Source organism: Phyllostomus hastatus, unplaced genomic scaffold (assembly GCF_019186645.2).
Source record: "Phyllostomus hastatus isolate PE091 unplaced genomic scaffold, TTU_PhHast_1.1 phas_contig_948, whole genome shotgun sequence".
NCBI lineage: Eukaryota > Metazoa > Chordata > Mammalia > Chiroptera > Phyllostomidae > Phyllostomus > Phyllostomus hastatus.
This window is the reverse complement of record NW_025333993.1, coordinates 3,331,653-3,350,949: the sequence shown is the minus strand read 5'-3', so window position 1 is coordinate 3,350,949 and position 19,297 is coordinate 3,331,653. Positions and strand designations below refer to the sequence as shown.

Below are 19,297 nucleotides of genomic sequence, written 5' to 3'. Positions count from 1 at the left end.
GTGCATTCCCATTGCTGTGCGACCACACCCACCGATATGTAGTCGAGCTAAAAATAAGCCCAACTGCGGGGAGTCAATCTCCTGTATTGGCTGGAAAACCAGCGTATCGGTATGTGCGTGTGCAAACAGCAGAACTCCAGAATTCTACCCGGGCGGCCACTCTCGGAAACCCGGCAGGAAGCTCGCTAAGGGGGCTCCGAAGCCCACCCTGTGAGCCCGTGTTGCAAAGCGAGAGCACGCGCCCCAGAGCTGAGCTCCCTGCAGCGCCAGCTCAAAACACCCGGGGCGGGAAAGAGAGACGGTGCGGCACCCAGAGCACGCAATGGGCAAGGACTCCTCCGACGCCGTCTCCTAGAGAGGCTGCGTGCACATCGCTTGGAAAGCACTGGGATGGAGAAGCCACTGCAAAACACCGCTGGGTCTGTCCCTTTTAAAGCCTCAGGTCGGCAGAGCCCTAGGCCTGACACCCTCACAGCAGGCCCCAGACGCTGACCCTCAGTGGGGAGGGGGGGGACTTGGAGCACGAGCTGGAAGTGCCCCTACCACACCTGCCTGGCACCTTGGTCCCCAAAATTGCCCTTCTGGAGGGGTGTCATCCACCGGGCTGGTGGCGGGAAAGGGGCAGGATGGCCATGACACAGCAAGGACGGACACCCAAGGGGGGGAGAAGCAGAGGGGAAAGGAGGGTGAATGCACAGTGGCCCCTGAGTGGACGAGGGGTCAGCGAGGCTTGGCTTGTACAGATGCACCAGGAAGGCAGGGTGGGAGGTTTGGGTTCTGTGAGGAGAAGCAGGAACGAAGGGAGGGAAGGGGCACCCACCCGCCTGCCTGGGGTCCAGGTGAGCTCCCTGGGGATGCCCTGGCCTTGGACAAAAACTAGGCTAGAGAGGGGTGTGCTGTCCCATGGGCTGGCAGCTGGGCCGCCTCTTCCAAAACCTGGGCCCAGAGGTCACTGTGCAGGTCACAGCTCCCCAAGCTGCTCCAGGTCATCAGACTTGGTCCTCGGGATGACACGCCCCGGGGCACGAGTGGCGGATGGAGGCCTGTGGTCCCCTCGTCATCACGAGGTCCAGACACCATGCCCAGGAGTTGTCCTCCTCTCTCTTTCTCTCTTTCTCTCTCTCTCTCTCTCTCTCGTCTTCCGACTTGCAACTCCTTGCCTATCTGTCCCTACTCTGCTCCGGCCAGGGTGTGGGTCACGAGGGAGAGACACGAAGCAGATGGGACGGAAGTGGCTGAGGAGGGACACCGGTTCCCAAGGACCTGGGGCCACGGGCTGCTGCTGGAGGCACCCTGTGCACTGTGGGGGGTGAGCACGCTCAGTTGTGGCCTTGGGAACTGTCTCCAGACACTGCTGACGCCCCTGGGGCGCAGTGGCCCCATCTGAGAACCCCTGGTCCAGCACACCAAGAACAAAAGGAGCAGAGCAGCAGGGGCAGGACAGCTGACCAGGGTCCCGACTGGGATTTCCTGACCTCTACGAGCTCGGGGAGCTGGTCCCACCGTCACTCCCAGCTGGGCTCAGGTCCCCAACGCTGTCTCCCTCACTGGGCTCCCCTCCCTGCCTGGCAGGAGGGGTTTGGTGGGAGGAGGAAGCTGCGTCTCCGTAAGTCCCGACGTCTCACTGCAACCAACGCGGCCCTGATGTGCCGCTCCCTCACTAAGTGAGGAAATCCGCAGACTGTAAGCTCTGATTTACCGCGGGTGGAAAGCCAGGGACTGCTCTAATGGAATGAGTACCTGGGCACCACACGCGTCCTAAGCTCATCGGCTAACTCTCTGGGGAGCGTCTCTCCGTGCTCCGTGCGGAGCGGTTCGGGTCCCCGCGGTCAGGGGCGGTTCGTTTCGGGGTGGAAGGGGGAGTCTGAGAGGCACAAACGAGTGAGTAGAGGTGCCAGTCTCCACACTGCGGGCGGGGCCAGTCTCTGCCTGGCTTTGTTCTGGACAGTTCCCCTCTGGATGGGGGGCGGGGCGCAGACAGAGGAGGGGCGCCTCTGGGCATGAGCACAAACTCCCCGACAACGGGGACAGACGACCCTGCCGCCCACGCAGAAGGACTCTGAAGTGCCCCTGTCCCCCATGCACAGTGGGCTCAGACCTTCAGTGAGGGGTTTGGGCCGGGGCGGGGACACTGTGGTGGGAGGGACCACGCAGGGGGGGAAGGGAGCAGACCGGTAGACGGAGAGCTTGGGGGCTGGCCCAGGAGCAAAGCCATCGTCTGGGAGGCGGGGGTGCGGCGGGGGTGCAGGGGTTGGGTACCTTTATGCTTTTTGGGCGCGCCTGGCTCCCAGGCACTCAGGGAGCTCTCCGACAGCCCGTCCCCGTCGGGGTCCAGCGAGGCTTGGCCGTCCCAGGCCTCAGCCTGTGACTCCTTCTCCGAGTCCCAGGAGGACAGCTCGCAACCCGGGGACTCCAGGGCCAGCGGGGCCGGGGCCTCGGCCTCCTCCTCGGGCGGGGCGGTGGCCAAGGCCATCTCTGACTGGGACGCGGTGTCCCCCTCGTGGGTGCCGTCCATGGAGGCCGCATAGTCCAGCATGAGGGCAGCGTCACTGTCCTGAGACAGGGAGGTCTGTCCGGGGAGAGAGAAACGGTCGGCGTGAGGAAGGGGGGCACAGACTCATGGGAGGAAACCCCCTTCAAGCATCCCGACTGATTTCCAAGTGTCGGAAGCGGCCCCAGCCCCCACGGGATGGTCGTTTAACATGGCAGCTGCATGGCAGTGGGGCTGAAACTCAGCCAACGCCGGGAGTAGAGGCCCAGCCTCAGCTTACAGTGGTGGTGGGGGGTGGGACGGGGGAGGGAGCCGGAGAGATGACATCCGTCCCCCAGCAGACGGGCCACCACCTGGAAGGCCTGCGGGAAGCCCCAGAGCCACGTGAGATGGAGAAGTGAGCTCATCCGCCTAAGTCTGGGAGATCACGCAGCGTGACCCAGGACGTGACCTCGGAACCCCAGATTCGGTTCGTTTCTGAATCTTTGTTTCTGCAGCACCTTTATATTTTCTGCAGCAGAAACTAATCAGCACCCACTGTGCACCCTAAGAACCACACTTGTGTGTCAAACCTATGCAGGTGCTAAGCTGACCAGTAGGGCTGGCAGTCAGGAAAGGGGCTTGTTAGGGGTGGGAAGTGACGACGGGGGGCACCGGGGAGGGGGGCTCCATCAGGGCTGGTCTCGGGTTCTTGACCTTCGAGCAGCTGCCCAGTGGCATCTGCTTCGTGACAACGGGCAGCTGCTCTTTTCCAACTCAAGTGCTACCTTGCAAAAGTGCCCCTGACTCAAGGTTGGACAATTAGCGCACCAGGAGAAATAGCAACTACATTAAATGTTAAGATCCATGAGTTCCTAATGCTTCTGAAATAAATCCTTACAGGGGATTCACAAGTCTCATCCTTATTTCATTCGTGTGCATTCAGAACTTAAAAAAAAAAAAAAAAAATACAACCCTTGTGTCCGGGAGCCGCCGGAGATGCCATCGCCACCTGCAGGCTGTTGCTGGAAGTGCATGCAGGAAGCCCAGAGAGGCATGACCTGGCTCCCGGGGGGGATGCCTGCCTGAGCGGGTTGGGACTTGAGCACGGGCCACCCACGCCCTAGTTTAATGTCAACACCGGCGATCCACCTCTGGCGCCTCCCGTGACGCACCCTGGCCTTTCTCCTGGTCGCTGAGAGGTCCATTTTCAGCCTGCCCGCACACTCCCGTCCCACCCTCTGGGCGCCCTCAGGGCTCAACCATTCTTCCTCCCACCGTCACATCTCCCAGCTGTCCCTCCATCGCCCACATTCTCCTCCCTCATTCTGGAATGTCCAAAAGAGTAAGGGACTACCGCACGGCCCCTCACCCCCAGGGGCGGGCCTCACGCCCACCATCAGCTCTGGACAAACGTCACAGAGCAGAAGGAAGGGGACCGGGACGGGTTTAATAACGAGCGTGTCCCTCTCGTTTTGCAGGAGGCACAAGACGCTCATTGCAACCAAGTTAAAGTGGTTTGGAGATGTGTCATGTGGAAAGTGAGAGTCCCCCCCCCCCCGCAATCGGGTGGAGGTTCTGTCCCCAAGGGGGGGTGCTGACATGCTGACATCAGGCCTGCCTTTCTCTTGCAGCAGCTTTTCTTCAAATGATTCACCAGGCCCTCGCCAACCGCAGCACCCCCGGTGAGAAACGGTCTCGTTTCCTTCCCACACGGGATCAGCTGTGGGAATGGGACACCGCGAATCGCCCCCTGGCTGGGTGAGGGGCAAGCCCTGACTTTTGGACACACAGAACTTCCTGGATGACGATGGAGTGCTCGGGCCGGCGCCTGCGAGGGGAGGGCCAGCGGGCAGGGACAGACAGGGCACGGCGCAGACAGATGGAGGACGCACCTTGGAGATCCCTGATATGATGATGGTGCTCTTCTTCCGCGGCGAGTTCAGCTTCAGCTTCGAGGACTCACGCAGCTGCCGGATGGCGACCTCAGCCACTGGGTCGGAGCCGTTCAACACCAGCAGTTCTGCGGGGGGAGGGGGGGCAGCGTTGACACCTTAGCAAAAATCGAAACTCTGTGCACCCGTGGTGTACAGCTGATGCCCTGTGGGTGTGAGTTTTTCCTTGATGGGGGGGGGTGACATCGACAGCTGGTGAACCAACAGAAGACCTCTCACCTTTGGGGGGCCTTTGATCTTTAAGGGGCAGCACCGCACCCCCTCCCTGGCCAGACTGGGGAAGCGCACACCAGCGTTCAGGCTACGAAGGGCCAGGGCGTATACACGGCTCCTTCCTTCCCACGGGGACGGCCACCGAGGCCGCCATCTGGGGGCGCGCAACCTATACGAGGCACCGAGCCACGGGCTCTGTGCACATCACTCCGTTCAGCTGTCCCCCAAACCCTGAAAGAGGCACCTTCTAAACCCTCACTTGAGAAAGGGGGACACGGTCAGGCAGCCAGGTGGCGGCAGAGGGGAGTGGAGGCCCAGCCAGGTGTCTCGGGCACAGAGCTGACGCCACCAGCTCACGCCGTGCTGCTCGAGTAAAATTAAAATGACGCCGTGTTCCAGGTCTGCGGATGGCAGACGCTGCCTTTGCAAAGGGTGCGGCGACAGGATGCATGCAGCCCACAGCCGCCCGGCCACCGCCCCCGGTGAGAAGAGAGAAGGGTCAGGAGAAGGGGCGCGGGGAGGACGTTCTAGGAGAGAGCCGTGCCGTGAGCCCCAGTGATGCCGAGGGGCAGGTGTGGGAGGGCCGCCTCCGCACGCCAAGCCCGGTGGTGCTGTGCTGCCCCCAGAAGGCCCTGCCCAGGTGGCAGGCGGACCTGAGACAGCCGCTGTAGCCCTGGCTGCATGGTGCGGGAGCTGATGCCGGGGGCTGGCTCCACTGCATGAGGAACCAATGAGGAACTCACGGAGGGAGCGCCAGCCCCAGGTTCTGCCTGGGGGCAGGGACCCTGCAGTATGGGGCAGTGGGGTGTGCTGCCACGGGCAGGAGCTGAGAGACAGCCCTCGGGACTTTGCCCGTGTGTTGGAGGCTGTGACTCAGGGGAACCCTGAAAGGCTGTACCCCAAGAATCACAAACATTCCCACAGGGGTGGGAATCAACCGTGTCCAACTCCCACCGGGCTGAGGGGCTGCAGAACCACCCCAAGACAGCACCTGTCAAATGAGAATTCCTGCCACCCCTGGCCCGGCCCTGCCAGCTCCCCCTTGCCCCACCCTTGACCTTGGCAAGACCAGAAACAGGCTCAGTGAGCAGGGAGCAGAGCCAGAACAAAGCTGCCCACATGCCCCTTCTCTGACCACAGGTCCCACAGGTGGGGGGCAGTGGCATGAGGTGGGGGTGGATGTAATTCCCACATTTAGATTGGGATGCGATTTAAAGAGACAGTAACATCTCTTCCAAGACAGTTATCACCTGAAAGTAACCATAAACACGGGAAATCGGAACCCAGAGTTCTGGGGGGGAACCCTCCTACTCCCCAGGATTCACAGGACCGTGGAGACAAAAACGAAGGTGGCCTTAGGATGGTGCCTCCCGAGTCCCCCTAACCGTATGATACCCATGGACCAACCGGTGTGTTGAGCAACAGAAAAAAAAAAAAACAACGTTCAGGAACTTCAGAACGTGAGGCGGAAACTGGGTTTCACGTTTATTCTGTTACAGCACCCCCTCGGCCACAGCAGGGTGCCGCCGCCGTTCCCAGCCCCCGACCAACTTCCATTCCCCTCCTTGCCTTCCAGGTTTCTCCTCGTTACTGAGAAAACCTTCCCAGGCTCCCCAAGGGGAGGCTCGTCCCTCCCCAGGTGAGCGGCCGTGAGACGCACCGAGGGGGGTGCAGCGGGTGGGCGGGTGCCGCAGGGGTCGCTTTCCCCTTACCTGTGTCTGAGGACGACAGCGTCTTGCTGACGGGAGCGCCGTGGCAGGGGACGGCTTGGACGGAGATGTCCTTCTCGATCACCCGCACCTTGACGGGCGTCCGCAGGGGCGACTCTGCCAGGGACAGGTCCTGGTTACGATGGCCCCCCCACGCCATCTGAATCCAGGTAGGGGGAGTGAGCTCACACCTGAGTTCAGCTCCGTCTCGTGTCGTTGGGAAAGGCACGGGACGGACCCCAAGAGTTTTTTTTAACAACCTCTCTTATTCTTTTCTTTTGGTTTGGAGGAACAGGCAGTGCCAAAACGGAAGCTCAAGTTTAAACAAAATTTCAGAAAGGTTTTAATTAAGGGAGAATGTCACGTTCTGTTTTGCATTCAAGAACTGTGTCGAGCAACCTATTCTGGAAAGATTATACTTTCGTATGGGCAGATAGACAGCATACATTTTAAAAATAATAAGAAATCAGCCCTGGCTGGTGTGGCTCAGTGGATTGAGTGCCAGCCTGCAAACCGAAAGGTTGCTGGTTCTATTCCCTATCTGGGGCACGTGCCTGGGTTGCAGGCCAGGTCCCAGTAGGGGACGTATGAGAGCCAACCACACATTGATGTTTCTCTCCCTCTCTCCTTTCCTTCCTTTCTCTAAAAATAAATAAATAAAATCTTAAAAAAAATAAATTTTATATATATATATATATATATAAAAAATAAGAAGTCACACAGGCATACAGACGTGTGGCCAAGATGGTGTCTGTGGGGACAGGCACAGAATTCGGCCTCGTCTGACAGGACCGCACATCAAGCCTTCTGATCCGTGACTCTTAACACGAGACACTCCACACTGACCATACATCCTGTGTTTCAAGAGCGCATGCTGTCCCCACATAAATGTGACGGAGTTCTTAATGTAACCAGCTGTTTCACCCAATTACCTCAATTTTAGCTTTAAAATACACTACAGGGTTGACCCTTGCTTCAGCTTGTCATTTACTTGACAAAATAGGAAGATAGTTTTCTTTAAAAAAAAAAAACAAACAAAAAACAGTGCACGAACGTCTCGCCAACCACCACGCTCCCCGGGCCACGAGAGGACCCCAGCAACAGCGCTGCAGCCCGGGGCAGACGCCCGCGGGCAGCGGGGTCGCAGGGCGTGGGGGACGTGTCGCAGGGACACCGTGTCTCCTCTCACCGGAGCTCAGCGGGGACGCCCTCCCCGAGTCAAAGCGAGGCTTGGTTTTCACGGCGGTGACGGTCGTGACCACAGTCCCACAAGGCATCACCGTGCGGTCCTTTTCTATCTTGGCAGCGGGCGCGGGCAGAGGGGTCTGCCAGGACTTTGCCTCAGCGGGCTCCACGTAACAGAACTGCGGGGAAGGCAGGCCATGCGTGGGTGGGGGTGCGAAGGCCACCCCTGGCCTCCCCAGTGGGTGTCGGAGTGAACTGCGGTTAGTATCGGAGCGAACCCAGGGCTCCCCAGAACCAACCAAGGACGATGAGACCCCTGCTGAGACCCAGCCGTGCAACACGTGTGATGGGGACACGAGCTGAAGGGACAAAGGAAATGACAGCCCTTTCTGGGTTAGGCCCACGGGGAGCAGCCTCAGGAAGTTACTTCACATGGCAGACACCTCGACCAGGTCAAGGGCAGCAAGGGTCACAGTCAAGTCTAGGAATGCACAGCTCTTCTCAGGTGAACTCCTTATTTCACGCTCGAGCCACAGCAAGACGGACGGACACAAGTGAAGATGCTCCTCATCCTAAGGGGCAACTTGGCCACCTACCTCTGCGGTGACCGAGCCCAGCACCGAACTGCCCGCCGAGGGCCCGCTGGTCAGTGTAAAGCTCTGTGGCCCGGAAGGCTGCTTCTTGAACAAATCTAACGGGACGGTGGCCGTCGCCAGCGGGGCTGAAAAGACAGGACACGAGCAATGGGCACTGTGCGTGCTTCCAGGACGGCGAAGAGGTCGGCGTGCGCCGCTGCCACCGGACCAGCTCCCGGTCCCGTCCTGTTCCCTGGAGAACCTCTGACAAATGTCAGGGCCAGAGCAACAGAGGAGGAGGAGAGGCGTGACGATCCCTGGCAGCGTCTGAACCCGTGCTGCAGTGGAAGGCCGCTGCTGCCGTGAGCATCAGCCGTGGGTCCCACGACAGAAGTCGGGGACAACACTGGATTAGAGAACGGGGTCGGCATTGGTGCAGGAGGCTGGTCTCAGCGCACCGCAGACGCGTGAGAACGCCCCATCCGCAAGAAATGCACGCTGAGGAATTTAGGGGTAAAAAGACCAAGATGCAGAGAAGTGCTCCCCGGCGGTCCCCACGTTTGCCCAAATGTGTGTGCTCGCGTGGGGGCTGACAGAGAGACCACGTGCACCAGCAACAGTGACCAAGTGTGAGCACGAATAATAATAAAGGAAACAGGGCAAATGTTAAAATGTGTGTCTGAGTAAAGGCTCCATATTGCTCTGTCCTGTGTGTGTGTGTCTGTCTGAGTTTGGAATTTCAGGCCCCACCCCGCGGGGCTGGGCTGGAATTCCAGCGGAGCAGGCCCAGGGTCAACTCGGAGTCACCGTCTCCAGGCCAATAGGGCCCCTCTTATCTCGCGAGCAGCCCGGCCCAGTTATCTCGAGGCCGCAGGCCAACGGGGCTGCCTCAGAATGCTCTCGAAGCAGCAATGGCTTCTTCCTGTGTGTTTGCGCTGTTAGGAGATAAGCAAACGGCCTGGGTTCACCCCGGGACAAGCCCCAGGAGGCCTCCCCACTTCTTGGATTTGGTGTGTTTATGGGGATTTTTTAAAAAAATCAATAAATATTAAAACTACTGATCTGTACACAGGCATTTTCCTTCCCACAGGTTTACGTTCACTTTAGCGATTTTTTTTACCTCTAATTGCTGCTTTCTTGTATCTAAAGCAGGTGTTCCACTCGAGCTACTGTAGCTTATTTTACAAGAAAAAGCCAGGTGAGAGAGGCAACCGTGGCCGGGGGAGGGGTGGGGCGCTGGAGGGGGATGGGGACTGGGTTTCAGCCTGGGAGGATGGACAACTTCTGGCGACAGAGGGCGGTGATGACCGCACCTTCATGCCACCGTGCTGAAGGCCACCGAACTACACTAAAAATGGTTGAGAGGATACGTTTTGTTACATTTATTTCACCACAATTAAGAGGTTTTCTTAAAAAGGTCTGTTGAGCCTAAAGGGGTTGAGAACTGATCCTCTGAGCCAAGAATTGTTAAATAAAAAATTTCGGTTATTTGTTAAAAAAACAAACAAGCCAAAATAAAAAACCAAACCAGATGACTATCCCGTAGTTTGCCATGTATAATGCTCAAGTTCTTGAGGGAAAAATAAGGCTGCACATTATACATAGATGGTAGTAAAATGTAGGCGCGCATTATATGCAGCAAAATATGGTATTCTTTCCCAAAATGTACAACTTTGTTAATAACCGAAATGGACTTTCGACTAAACATTCCCTTGGGAAGCCCCAGATGGTTGGGGGGAGGGGCGGGCCTCCTCGGGGTCCCCCGCCCTCCCCAGCTTCCCAGGGCCCTGGCGGGGGCGCTGGATGACCCTCCCAGAGAGCAGGGCCTCCGTCTCCACCCACCTGCTCACCACCCACCTTCTGAGGCCGGCCCATCCTCGGAAATCTGCAGGTGCAGCTCCTTCGACTTGGCGTTCAACTCGCTGTGCAAGGGAAAAACAGCTGTGAGTCCTTCACATGCTTTCTTGCTTTTCTGAAATAGTATTTTTTTCAGGCATCATCAATATTTTCACCAAAAATATGAAGATTATTAGCAACCTCACTATCCAGAAATGGTTACTGTCAATAGGTGTTTAGTATCCCGCTATTTGGCCTTAAGAGATTGTCCTTAGCCAATTAACAACCAACCCTTAGTAAGGGGTGGGTTGTTTTAATTTTTCATCATCATAAACCCGCTGAGCTAAACACTCTCATCCACGCATCTTCATGCAACTGCGTGATCACTTCCTTAAGAAAACAGTAATTGTCGAATGGTGTGTGCATTTGAGATTTTCTTTATTTTATACCCATTGATGACCGCCCACATGGTTATTCCAATTCACACTTCCATCGGCCATTCTCACTCTTACTCTTCAGACACTGGAAAGGTGCAAAGCTGTCTCTTTCGTGTGAGTTTGCGTTACTTTCACTAGTTCTGAGATTAAACATATTTTCGTAAGTTTCTATCTACAGTTCTTGCTTTTTTCTTTCTAGTTTGAAAATTTTGACCAATTTTCTAAGAGAGCATTGTATTTTTGTTAATGATTTATAAAAGCTCTTTATATTATACATGGAATATTTTCTTCTTCTATATTTGTATTTGTCTATTGTTCAAGCCTCAGAAAGTGACTTTTATATTTTAAAAAATACTTTATATGTTATATTTTTAAAAATATATTTTAAAACAAAATATTTATATATTTTATTTTTTCACTTTAGTGAAATATTGTTTATATTAGTTTTTATATTATTACTTCTATCCTATGTCCACTATTACTTCTCACGGTTTTAACGGCTTTGCCTGAGTCGTCTAGACCTACAGTAACAGCTCCAGCTAATGACCACTTTGCCTTCCTTGCTGGGGGGGTGGGGGGGGGGTGGGGGGGGGGTAGTCTCTTTATCTTATCTAATGGCACTGACCAGAGCTTCTAGAACAAACAGTGGGTATCTGTCTCTTGACTTCAGTGGGACTGCTTCTGGTGTTTATCCCTTTCAGTGACTTCTTAAAGATCTCTTTAAAAACATGCCCATGTATCTTGTTCTCATTAAGATTTTTAACATGAGAAGTGGATATTAAATGTCACTGAATATCTTTGGGCCATATACAGAGCTGTCTTCAAAAAGGAATCTATGTTTGGGGATGGGGGACATGGGGAGAATGGGGACATCTGTCATAGTGTCACCAATACAAATAAAGTAAAAAAAAAAAGAAAAGAAATCTATGTTTGACTTAAAGCTACCTCGGATGCTTAATACACTTTTTTTAAATAAAAAAAACCAAAACACTTTTCTGGTGCTACAAAATGATCGCAGGAGTTGGCAGTCTTGAGTAGGTGTCACCATGGAAACCCAGGCCCATGGCAACCGAGCTGCACGCACAAGGTGAACTCTCCTTCCCAAGTGAGGTCAGCAGTGTGTTTCAGGAGGGCGCTGGAGAACTTCTGAACGGGCTGGTTCAGCCGAGCGGCACAGCGGAGGTTGCGGTTGCCTGTAACCAAGCAAAGGGGCACCGCGTGGCCTTTTACTCTCGTCTGTGCATTGCTTCAAGACACTTCTGCGTATCAAAGAAAGGCTCCATGAAAATGCCTAAGGTCGGGGCTCGCTCACACTTCTCCGGGGCCATTTCATCTTCCATTGGCCATGTACGAGCTCCCAAAGCACCCTGCTTCATTTGGGGTTAAAGATTTGGCACCCCACTTCACATGCAGAGCCCCCCCCCCCCCGCTGGAAGGACCCCAGTTGCCTGCTCGCCCCTTGGTTCTGGCCGCAGGCACAGCCTCGCAGTGGGGGACCCTTCCCGGGGGCGACCTGACTGCAGCAGGGATGCGGCCCCCACTTCTGGACAAGACCCAGCACTCGCCAAAGGCAGGGCACCTGGGATGACTCCCAGAACCCACCGCCCGGCGTACAACAAACAACGGGTGTGTTCTTCACACCTGACTCTGCTCACTGCACACCTTTCCCGGGGTGTAGTTCCGGGTCATGAGGCAGCCCCTGGAGGCACGCTCGGGCTGCTGATTCTGCCTCCAGGCGAGGCCTGCCCATCCACCATCGCATGGCCGTAAATACAGTGCGTGACTGACAGTCACTGGAATCTACTGATCCCACGTGCCTGGTGGCGTTAGGGGTTTCACACACAGAGCCTGACTCATTAGTCTTCACCGTCGGCTTCTGAGGGAGACTCAGACCCCGACAGGGACCCCAACCCGGGCCAACCAACTCCCAGGAAGTCCCCTCTTAGTCAGTAAGCGCGGGGCTTCAGAGGGAAGCACGCAACCGCTGTCACCAAAACTACCTCCCACACCAGCTTTGCAGACAGGGTCTTGGTTGTTACACACGGCTTGTCTGCACTTGGAGCAAAAGGACACTCCTTGCAGGCAGAGAGAAGTAACCCCCAGCGGTCTCAGACAAGAGAAGTTCCTCCTGCTCTCGGCAAAACCGAATCGAAGGGGAGAGCCGAGTCCTGTCCTGAGCTACCACACTGTTGGGGTCTCAGTGGTGACCCAGAACCCCCCAAAAAGTCGTCCATTCTGGGGATCACTTTTGTCCTCACTCAGACGGCAGGCTGTCTGCACCCGTAAACCACTCGTGTGGCGCCTCACCTTCCAGGACAGCAGAAGGGTCAGGGATGCTTAACGTGCATTGTCGGGTTTGATAGTGGGGGACAAGGGGGAAGAAAAGAAGGGTAGTGCCTTCCAGGCTCAGGGAAAAGGGTGAAGCTACCATTGCGTTCCTTCCTTCCTTCCTTCCTTCCTTCCTTCCTTCCTGTTTCCAAAATCCAGGTTGTCACTTGGCGGACTATTGCATTATTATTACAGTTTTGGGGCTCTCTCCTCAGAGGCAGGATCACACTGCAGACCCAACTGGAGGGAGCCACCAAGAACCCTCAGATCACCCCTCCCCCTGCCCAAGCTGTGGGACAGCCCCTTCCACGGCAGGCCAGGCACCTGCCGTCGTCACCCAGCGCTCCGGCCGACCGCCACTCACCTGAAGAAGCACCAGGATCGTTTAGCAGCGAGGCTCGGATGTTCTTCACCAGTAATTTGAGATCGTGAGCCCTTGGAGGTTTGGGGGGGCAGGGTTCCTGAGAGGCAGACGGGGTGCGCCGGAGACTCTGCCGGAAGAGAAGGAGCCGTGCGTGACCCTCGGGGCAGCGGAGGGTGGGGTGGTGGGCAGCGGGGTCTGCCCAGTGACAGCTGCCCTCCTCACCGGAGGGTCGGGCACCATCCGCCAGAACCGTGCCCCTGCTTGGGAGCCATCTGTATCCCCAAAGCAGCAACGCGTTCAGCCAGGGAGGGCTCCCCAGAACCGTGCTGTGGGCGGATGCTGGAATGAACATGTGGGCCCAGGGCTGACCCAGGCCAGGCACTGCAGAGGCAGTGGCTGCCCTCCCCAGGCCGCGGGTCCCCAGGCCGCGGGTCCCCACCCAGGCTGTCCTCGGCCTGGGCCAGACAGCATGCCTATCCAGTGCGCCTTGCTCTGCCTGCACCGGGGCACCTTCTCAGGGCTGAGTCGTTTTCCCAGGTCCCTCAGCCCTGGAAGGACCAGGTCTACAATGCAGGCTCCGAATGGAGAGTCAAGAGTCAAGTTTGAGCTCCCAAAAGGTGGAGGGTCAGGCCTCATCGGGGTCAGACTGTGCTGAGTGGCCCTCTTCCTGCCATCCCATGGGGCTTTGCAAGCCTGAGCCCTGACCACAGAGCCTCCCCAGAGCACGGTTACTAGTGACCAGAGGGCAGGCGCCGGCGCAACCTGGCTCTATCACCGAGAGGGGAGGAGTGTGGCAAACGCACGCCGTCTCTCCCCAGAGGTGGACCACAGTCCCGAATGGGGGCCCACACCCCGAGAACAGGTTTACCTGAACTTCCCTCGTGTCCACAGGTTTGGTGCTCAGAACCACCGACGGGCAGGCGGAACTGACCAGGTACTTCAGGATGTCCTTGAGAGTTTCACAGATGACATTCACCTCGGCCTCCTGGGCCTGCCGAGAGAGGAGGAAGTCACCGAATCATGTCAGAGTCACGCATGCACACACGTGACAGGCCAGGTGAGCGCCGGCTCCGCTCACTGTGTCCCTGGGATGAACACACTGGGTGTCGCCGGCCGGGGCTCCGGGAGGTCAGACCAGGACCCGGGAGGCATCTGGGAAAGGGGGTCCTTTTCACCGATCTCAGAAACAATTCACCTTAAAAAATTTAATCATGGGCACCATAGAAATTCTAATATTTCCATGCATATCCTTTTCAGTCCTTTCCCCCAAACATACAGACATGTGTTTTTTCTTTCTTGGACATTGACTTTTTTTTAATTAAAGAGTATCCAAACACATGGAACGTCCTGATAAGAATGAAGATAGGCTCTTAGAAGAACAACGAAGTTGGAAACTTGCACAGCCAGATGTCAAGATCTGTAAATCGACAGTAATTAATACCCAGCGGAATTGTGTCCGCACATTCCAGAACGTTCACAGTGCCACTATTCATAGCAGCCCCAAACTGGAAACTACCTAAGTGTCCACCCGTAGCTAAATGGGCCCACAAATCATGGGGCCGTCACACAATGGAATGCTTCGGGGCGATGAGCACAAACAGAAGAAACCACCCACGAGACACAGATGGCTCCGGCAGACGTGATGGGGAGTGAGAGGTGCCACACACAGAAAAGCCCTACTGTGTGCTCCCTGTACATAAAGGACGGAAACAGGCACAACCAGCCTGAGCTGTTTGCACAAGGCGGGCAGGATTCTAAGATGACCCCTCACCTCAAGTGCAGGCGGGACCTGAGGCTCGCCCTCTGCCGGTGGATACAGCCCAGGTGACACAATGACAACCTGTGTGTTATATAAGACTTCCTCTGAGCACACTGGAGAAGGGATTTCTCCTGCTGACCTTGAGGAAGTAAGCTTCCACAATGTGAAGAGGCCACAGGGCAGGGACTTGGGAGCTGAGAGCAGCCCACAGCTGACAGCCAGCAAAGAACTGGGACCTCAGTCCTACAGTCACAAGGCACTGAGTTTTGCCAACAACCACACGAGCCGGGAGGAGGGTCCTGAGCTCTGGAGAGGTGCAGTGTGGCCGAGACTGTGGTTACCGCCTGTGAGACCCTTCTCAGCCCTGCCCAGACTGACGGACAAAAACTAGGAGATAATACACCCGTGTTGTTTTTTGCTGCTAGGTTTGTGGTAATCAGTTACACACACAGATAACTCACACTCGGTGGAGTCAGGAGGACGGTTTACCCTTGGTGGGGGCCGGGGGCAGTGAGTAGAAGAGGGCAGAGGAGGTCCCTGGGGAGCTGCTCCCCTAGTTATTGAGCTGGGTGCTGGGCACCCAGGAGTGTGTGGTACGTGAAAGCCCCAAGCTGGGCGCCGACAACATGGGCACTGTTCTGTATATCGTATCTCAGGAACAATCTTTTTTTAAAATAAAAAAAGATTTTACTTACTTTATTTTTTTAGAGAGGGGAAGGGAGAGGGAAAGAGAGGGAGAGAAACATCAGTGTGTGGTTGCCTCTCGAGCACTCCCTACTGGGGACCTGGCCCGCAACTCAGACATGTGCCCTGACTGGGAATCAAACCGGCGACCCTTTGGTTCACAGGCCAGCACTCAATCCACTGAGCCACACCAGCCAGGGCTCTCAGGAGCAATCTTTAAGCAAGCAGATCTATTTTTAAAAACTTCAATTAAATTCCTGTTTAAATATTAATTAAAGCTTTCGTTGTGAACTCTTAAAACCAGGCTCTGATTTGAACAGAGTGCGGCTGGCTGCGCAGGCGTCCACGCCGTTGCTCGTGGTTTCGGGACAGCAGCTGCAGTGCAGTGTTTGCCAGCGCCTGGCAGCCCTGGTCCCGATCCCAGCTCGGCCACTGAAGACTCTGGGGCCCCCTGGTGTGCCTTGTCACCTCTGGTGTAAATACCTTCGCTGGGGGGGGCTGCAGCCTACCCAGGACTACAGACCTGCAAACCTCTCAATGCATGCGTCTGGAAGTGACCTCAGAGACTGGTCGGCAGTGTCCAAAGACAACCGGCTGGCCGGGCCTTGTTACGGCAAACTGTGGCCAAGTCTGCCATTTACTGAAAATCCACTCTCTGAACGAATAAGAATCAAAATAGCTACTGCTGACATCACTCTTAGGATGTGTCAGGCTTGATCTTACACACTTACTATTACTAGTTTAATCTTCATGACCACCTTGAATATCCCTGTCCCTACTTTACAGGCGAGGAAACTGAGGCGCAGAGAGGTGAGGCACAGAGGGGAGGGTCACACAGCTCAGAAGCGGCCAAGCCGGGAGGCAGACCCAGATGTTAAGGCTCCAGGGTCTGCATCGCACAACCGCTCTGCCACCCCTCTCTCTTCAAACGCTCCTCGACACCTTAGCTTCTAATTGAAGTAAAGTTCACATACCATAAAAGTAACCATTTTAGCCCTGGCTGGCATAGCTCAGTGGATTGAGCACGGGCTGCGAACCAAAGCATCGCAGGTTCGATTCCCAGTCAGGGCACATGCCTGGGTTGCAGGCCACGGCCCCCAGCAACTGCACATTGATGTTTCTCTCTCTCTCTCTCTCTCTTTCTCCCTCCCTTCCCTCTCTAAAAATAAACAAATAAAATATTTTTAAAAAACCCCAAACATCTTAAAAAAAAAGTAACCATTTTACAGTACGCATTTAGTGGCATTTCCTGCATTCAAAGAGTTGTACCACCATCATGTCTGCGTGGTTCCAAAACATAGTCATCACCCCCCTCCCCCCACGGAGCCGGCTGGGCTCGGCCCCAGTGGCCGCAGGAGAGCGGGCCTGACAACCAGGTGTGACAGAATGCCGAGGAAAACCGAGGTTTCATCCCTTCGGTGGTTCCCCACCTCGGCCACACACGCGTGCTTACAAACTTCCCAGCCCAGTTGCGCCCACATGGGGGTGGCAGGCAGCCCGCAGGATCCTGAGCAGCTGCCAGGGGAATCCAGGTGCAGCCGGGGCGAGAGCAGGCACGGAACCCACCACCACGCCCACGCGTTCACGATACGCCGCGGGGGCCCCGACACAAACGCACGCACTGACCTCCCCCGGTGCTCTGGGCTGGACCGAGATGGCCATCTCCGGCACGCGGACGAACGACCAGCGGATCTGAATGTCCTCCCTCTTCTCCTTCATGTGCAGCTCCAGCTTGAAGAGGAAAGTGACAGGGGTTATCGGAGGGCTGTGCCTGCCCCGGGGCCTCACCGTGCACCTCCGTGTGTGTGTGTGCGCACGTCTGGGTGTGCTCGCTGATTCCTCAGGCAACTGCGTCGCCCCCCGGTGCCGCACCAGGTGCTCTCGCAATAAAGCGAAGGGTCCCACACTCCGACCTTCCCCCTCACTACCCGCACTCGCCTCTGCCTCCACCCGCCACTCAGCAAGGAACCTCGGGGTTGGTGGCTGACGGCCAGATGTCACGGAGGCTCTGCAGGCTACTTCAAAGTCTCTGCACTCTGCATTTCTCTTCCGGGAGCATCAGCAAGAGGTCAAGGGGAAGGAACCAGGCTGCCCGGGCCAGCCCCACGCCCTGAGGGCCGTGCTCACAGCATGCTGGCGTTCTGGTCCTCTCTTGCCCGGACCACCACACAACCTCTGCCCGGACTCTGACCTCTCACCGTGTCCCATTCAACCCTCCCCATCCGTTGTGGCAGAAACGTGGCCCCCACAAGATGTCCACACCCCAATCCTTGCCACCTGTGAATATGTGACCTCACGCAGCCAAAGGGACGCTGCAGGTGCAATTAGGGGAAGAACCCTGGGATGGGCAGGTGGTCCCAGGTTGTCCTGGGGAGCCCGGGGGATCCTATGAGCCCTTACAGATGGAATAGGAAGGCAGCAGAGCACGCCAGAGGTGTGACGTGAGGATGGAGGACAGATGCCCGGAGCCCAGAGACACGGCTGGCTCCGGAAGCCGGGAGCTGCCCACGGCTGACGGCCAGCACAGAGCCAGCTCTCCATCCTCCCACCGGCTCTCCATCCTCCCACCGTAAGGAGCTGAATTCTGCCAACAACCAGAACGAGCAAGGAACAGGTTCTCCCCTGGAGCTTCCGGAAGGCCCGCCAACACCTGGATTGTAGCCTGTGCTGGAACCAGGCCCCAAGAACAGGGACATCACAAATCTGTGCTGCGTTAAGCTGAGTTTGCGGTCATTTGTTTTCACGGCCGCAGCCAACGAAAACGCCAGCCTTCTCGCTTTTCAGCCGGAGACAAAAATCTCGGCTCTTCCCATCTCCAACCTCCGCCACAGCCCCCAACCAAAGGGAGGAAAGGATGGCTCCAGTGTTTCTGAACACTCGGGACCCTCCTCTGTGCCAGGGAGAGGGCAAGAGAAGGGATACCCTCCCTGGTGAATCCAGAACAGGTGCACTTGCATTTCATCAACACAGGTCCCGGAGCCGGGCCGGGGGGCGAGGGGGGGCGTGGCAGCGGGCCCCACGGTGGGCCCCTGTGTGCCCCTTTCATCCGGAGAAGGAAGACAGGCAGGAGCCAGCGGCCCTGAGCATTCATTAATAATGGACCCATCTCAGGCAGCCGCCTCCGCCTGGGGACCAACCCATGGGCAGCGTTGACACCGTGCTAAGGGATCAAAGATACAATTGTGCTACTGGTGTCCGGGCTTCTCCGATGGCACGGAAACCCATCTCAGAAACCACGCTTGCTCTGTTCGCGTCTCGGGTCCTTGCTGGACTCCCTCAGTCCTGAAACGTGTCAGAGGCCCTGTACGTGAGTCCCCACACTCGGAAGTTGCTTTCTAGACACACCGCCCCATAAATTTGGGGGGGGGGAGTAGGAGGCATTGATATCTGACAAGCCCATGAGGCCAACACTTAACCTCTTCAACTCCAAGAGGGGGTGTTATTGTAGGGGGAGGGGGGCTAGATTTCAGAAAATCAAACTATTCAGGTGGCCGGAAAATCTTGTTCGCCCAGCGTATTTAAAACCGTGGCTTTGTAAGAAAAGCCTATGGAGTATCATCTTCCCTTCCGGTTGAGAATCCTGGGTGACTTAGGCTCAGTCCCCCAAATTAGCAGCCAACCACAAGGACAGAGGGGAGGGAACACAGGGTTGAATCGGCAGTGACTGTTAAAACACGCAGAAGTTCACGATCGTCACACACTCCTGAACAGGGGGCTTCCGTGATCTGCTGCTTCACGTCAGGGACGCGCAGTTATGTGGCCGCTCAGCAGTCCGGAAGTGT

General features: G+C 56.4%; 1 protein-coding gene across 1 annotated transcript in view; it reads right to left on the bottom strand.

The window, feature by feature from the left end:
• The window catches only part of C2CD2 (C2 calcium dependent domain containing 2), a 50,911-nt gene that overhangs the window by 8,601 nt on the left and 23,013 nt on the right, over positions 1-19,297 (bottom strand). Inside the window, exons 4-13 of the mRNA XM_045852487.1 lie at positions 17,142-17,246; positions 13,941-14,063; positions 13,073-13,199; positions 11,465-11,573; positions 9,965-10,029; positions 8,129-8,253; positions 7,537-7,711; positions 6,351-6,464; positions 4,366-4,493; positions 2,260-2,569 (exon numbers count right to left, since the gene is read on the bottom strand). Of these exons, the coding sequence (XP_045708443.1) occupies positions 2,260-2,569; positions 4,366-4,493; positions 6,351-6,464; positions 7,537-7,711; positions 8,129-8,253; positions 9,965-10,029; positions 11,465-11,573; positions 13,073-13,199; positions 13,941-14,063; positions 17,142-17,246 (1,381 nt within the window). The remainder of the gene's footprint in view (positions 1-2,259; positions 2,570-4,365; positions 4,494-6,350; positions 6,465-7,536; positions 7,712-8,128; positions 8,254-9,964; positions 10,030-11,464; positions 11,574-13,072; positions 13,200-13,940; positions 14,064-17,141; positions 17,247-19,297) is intronic.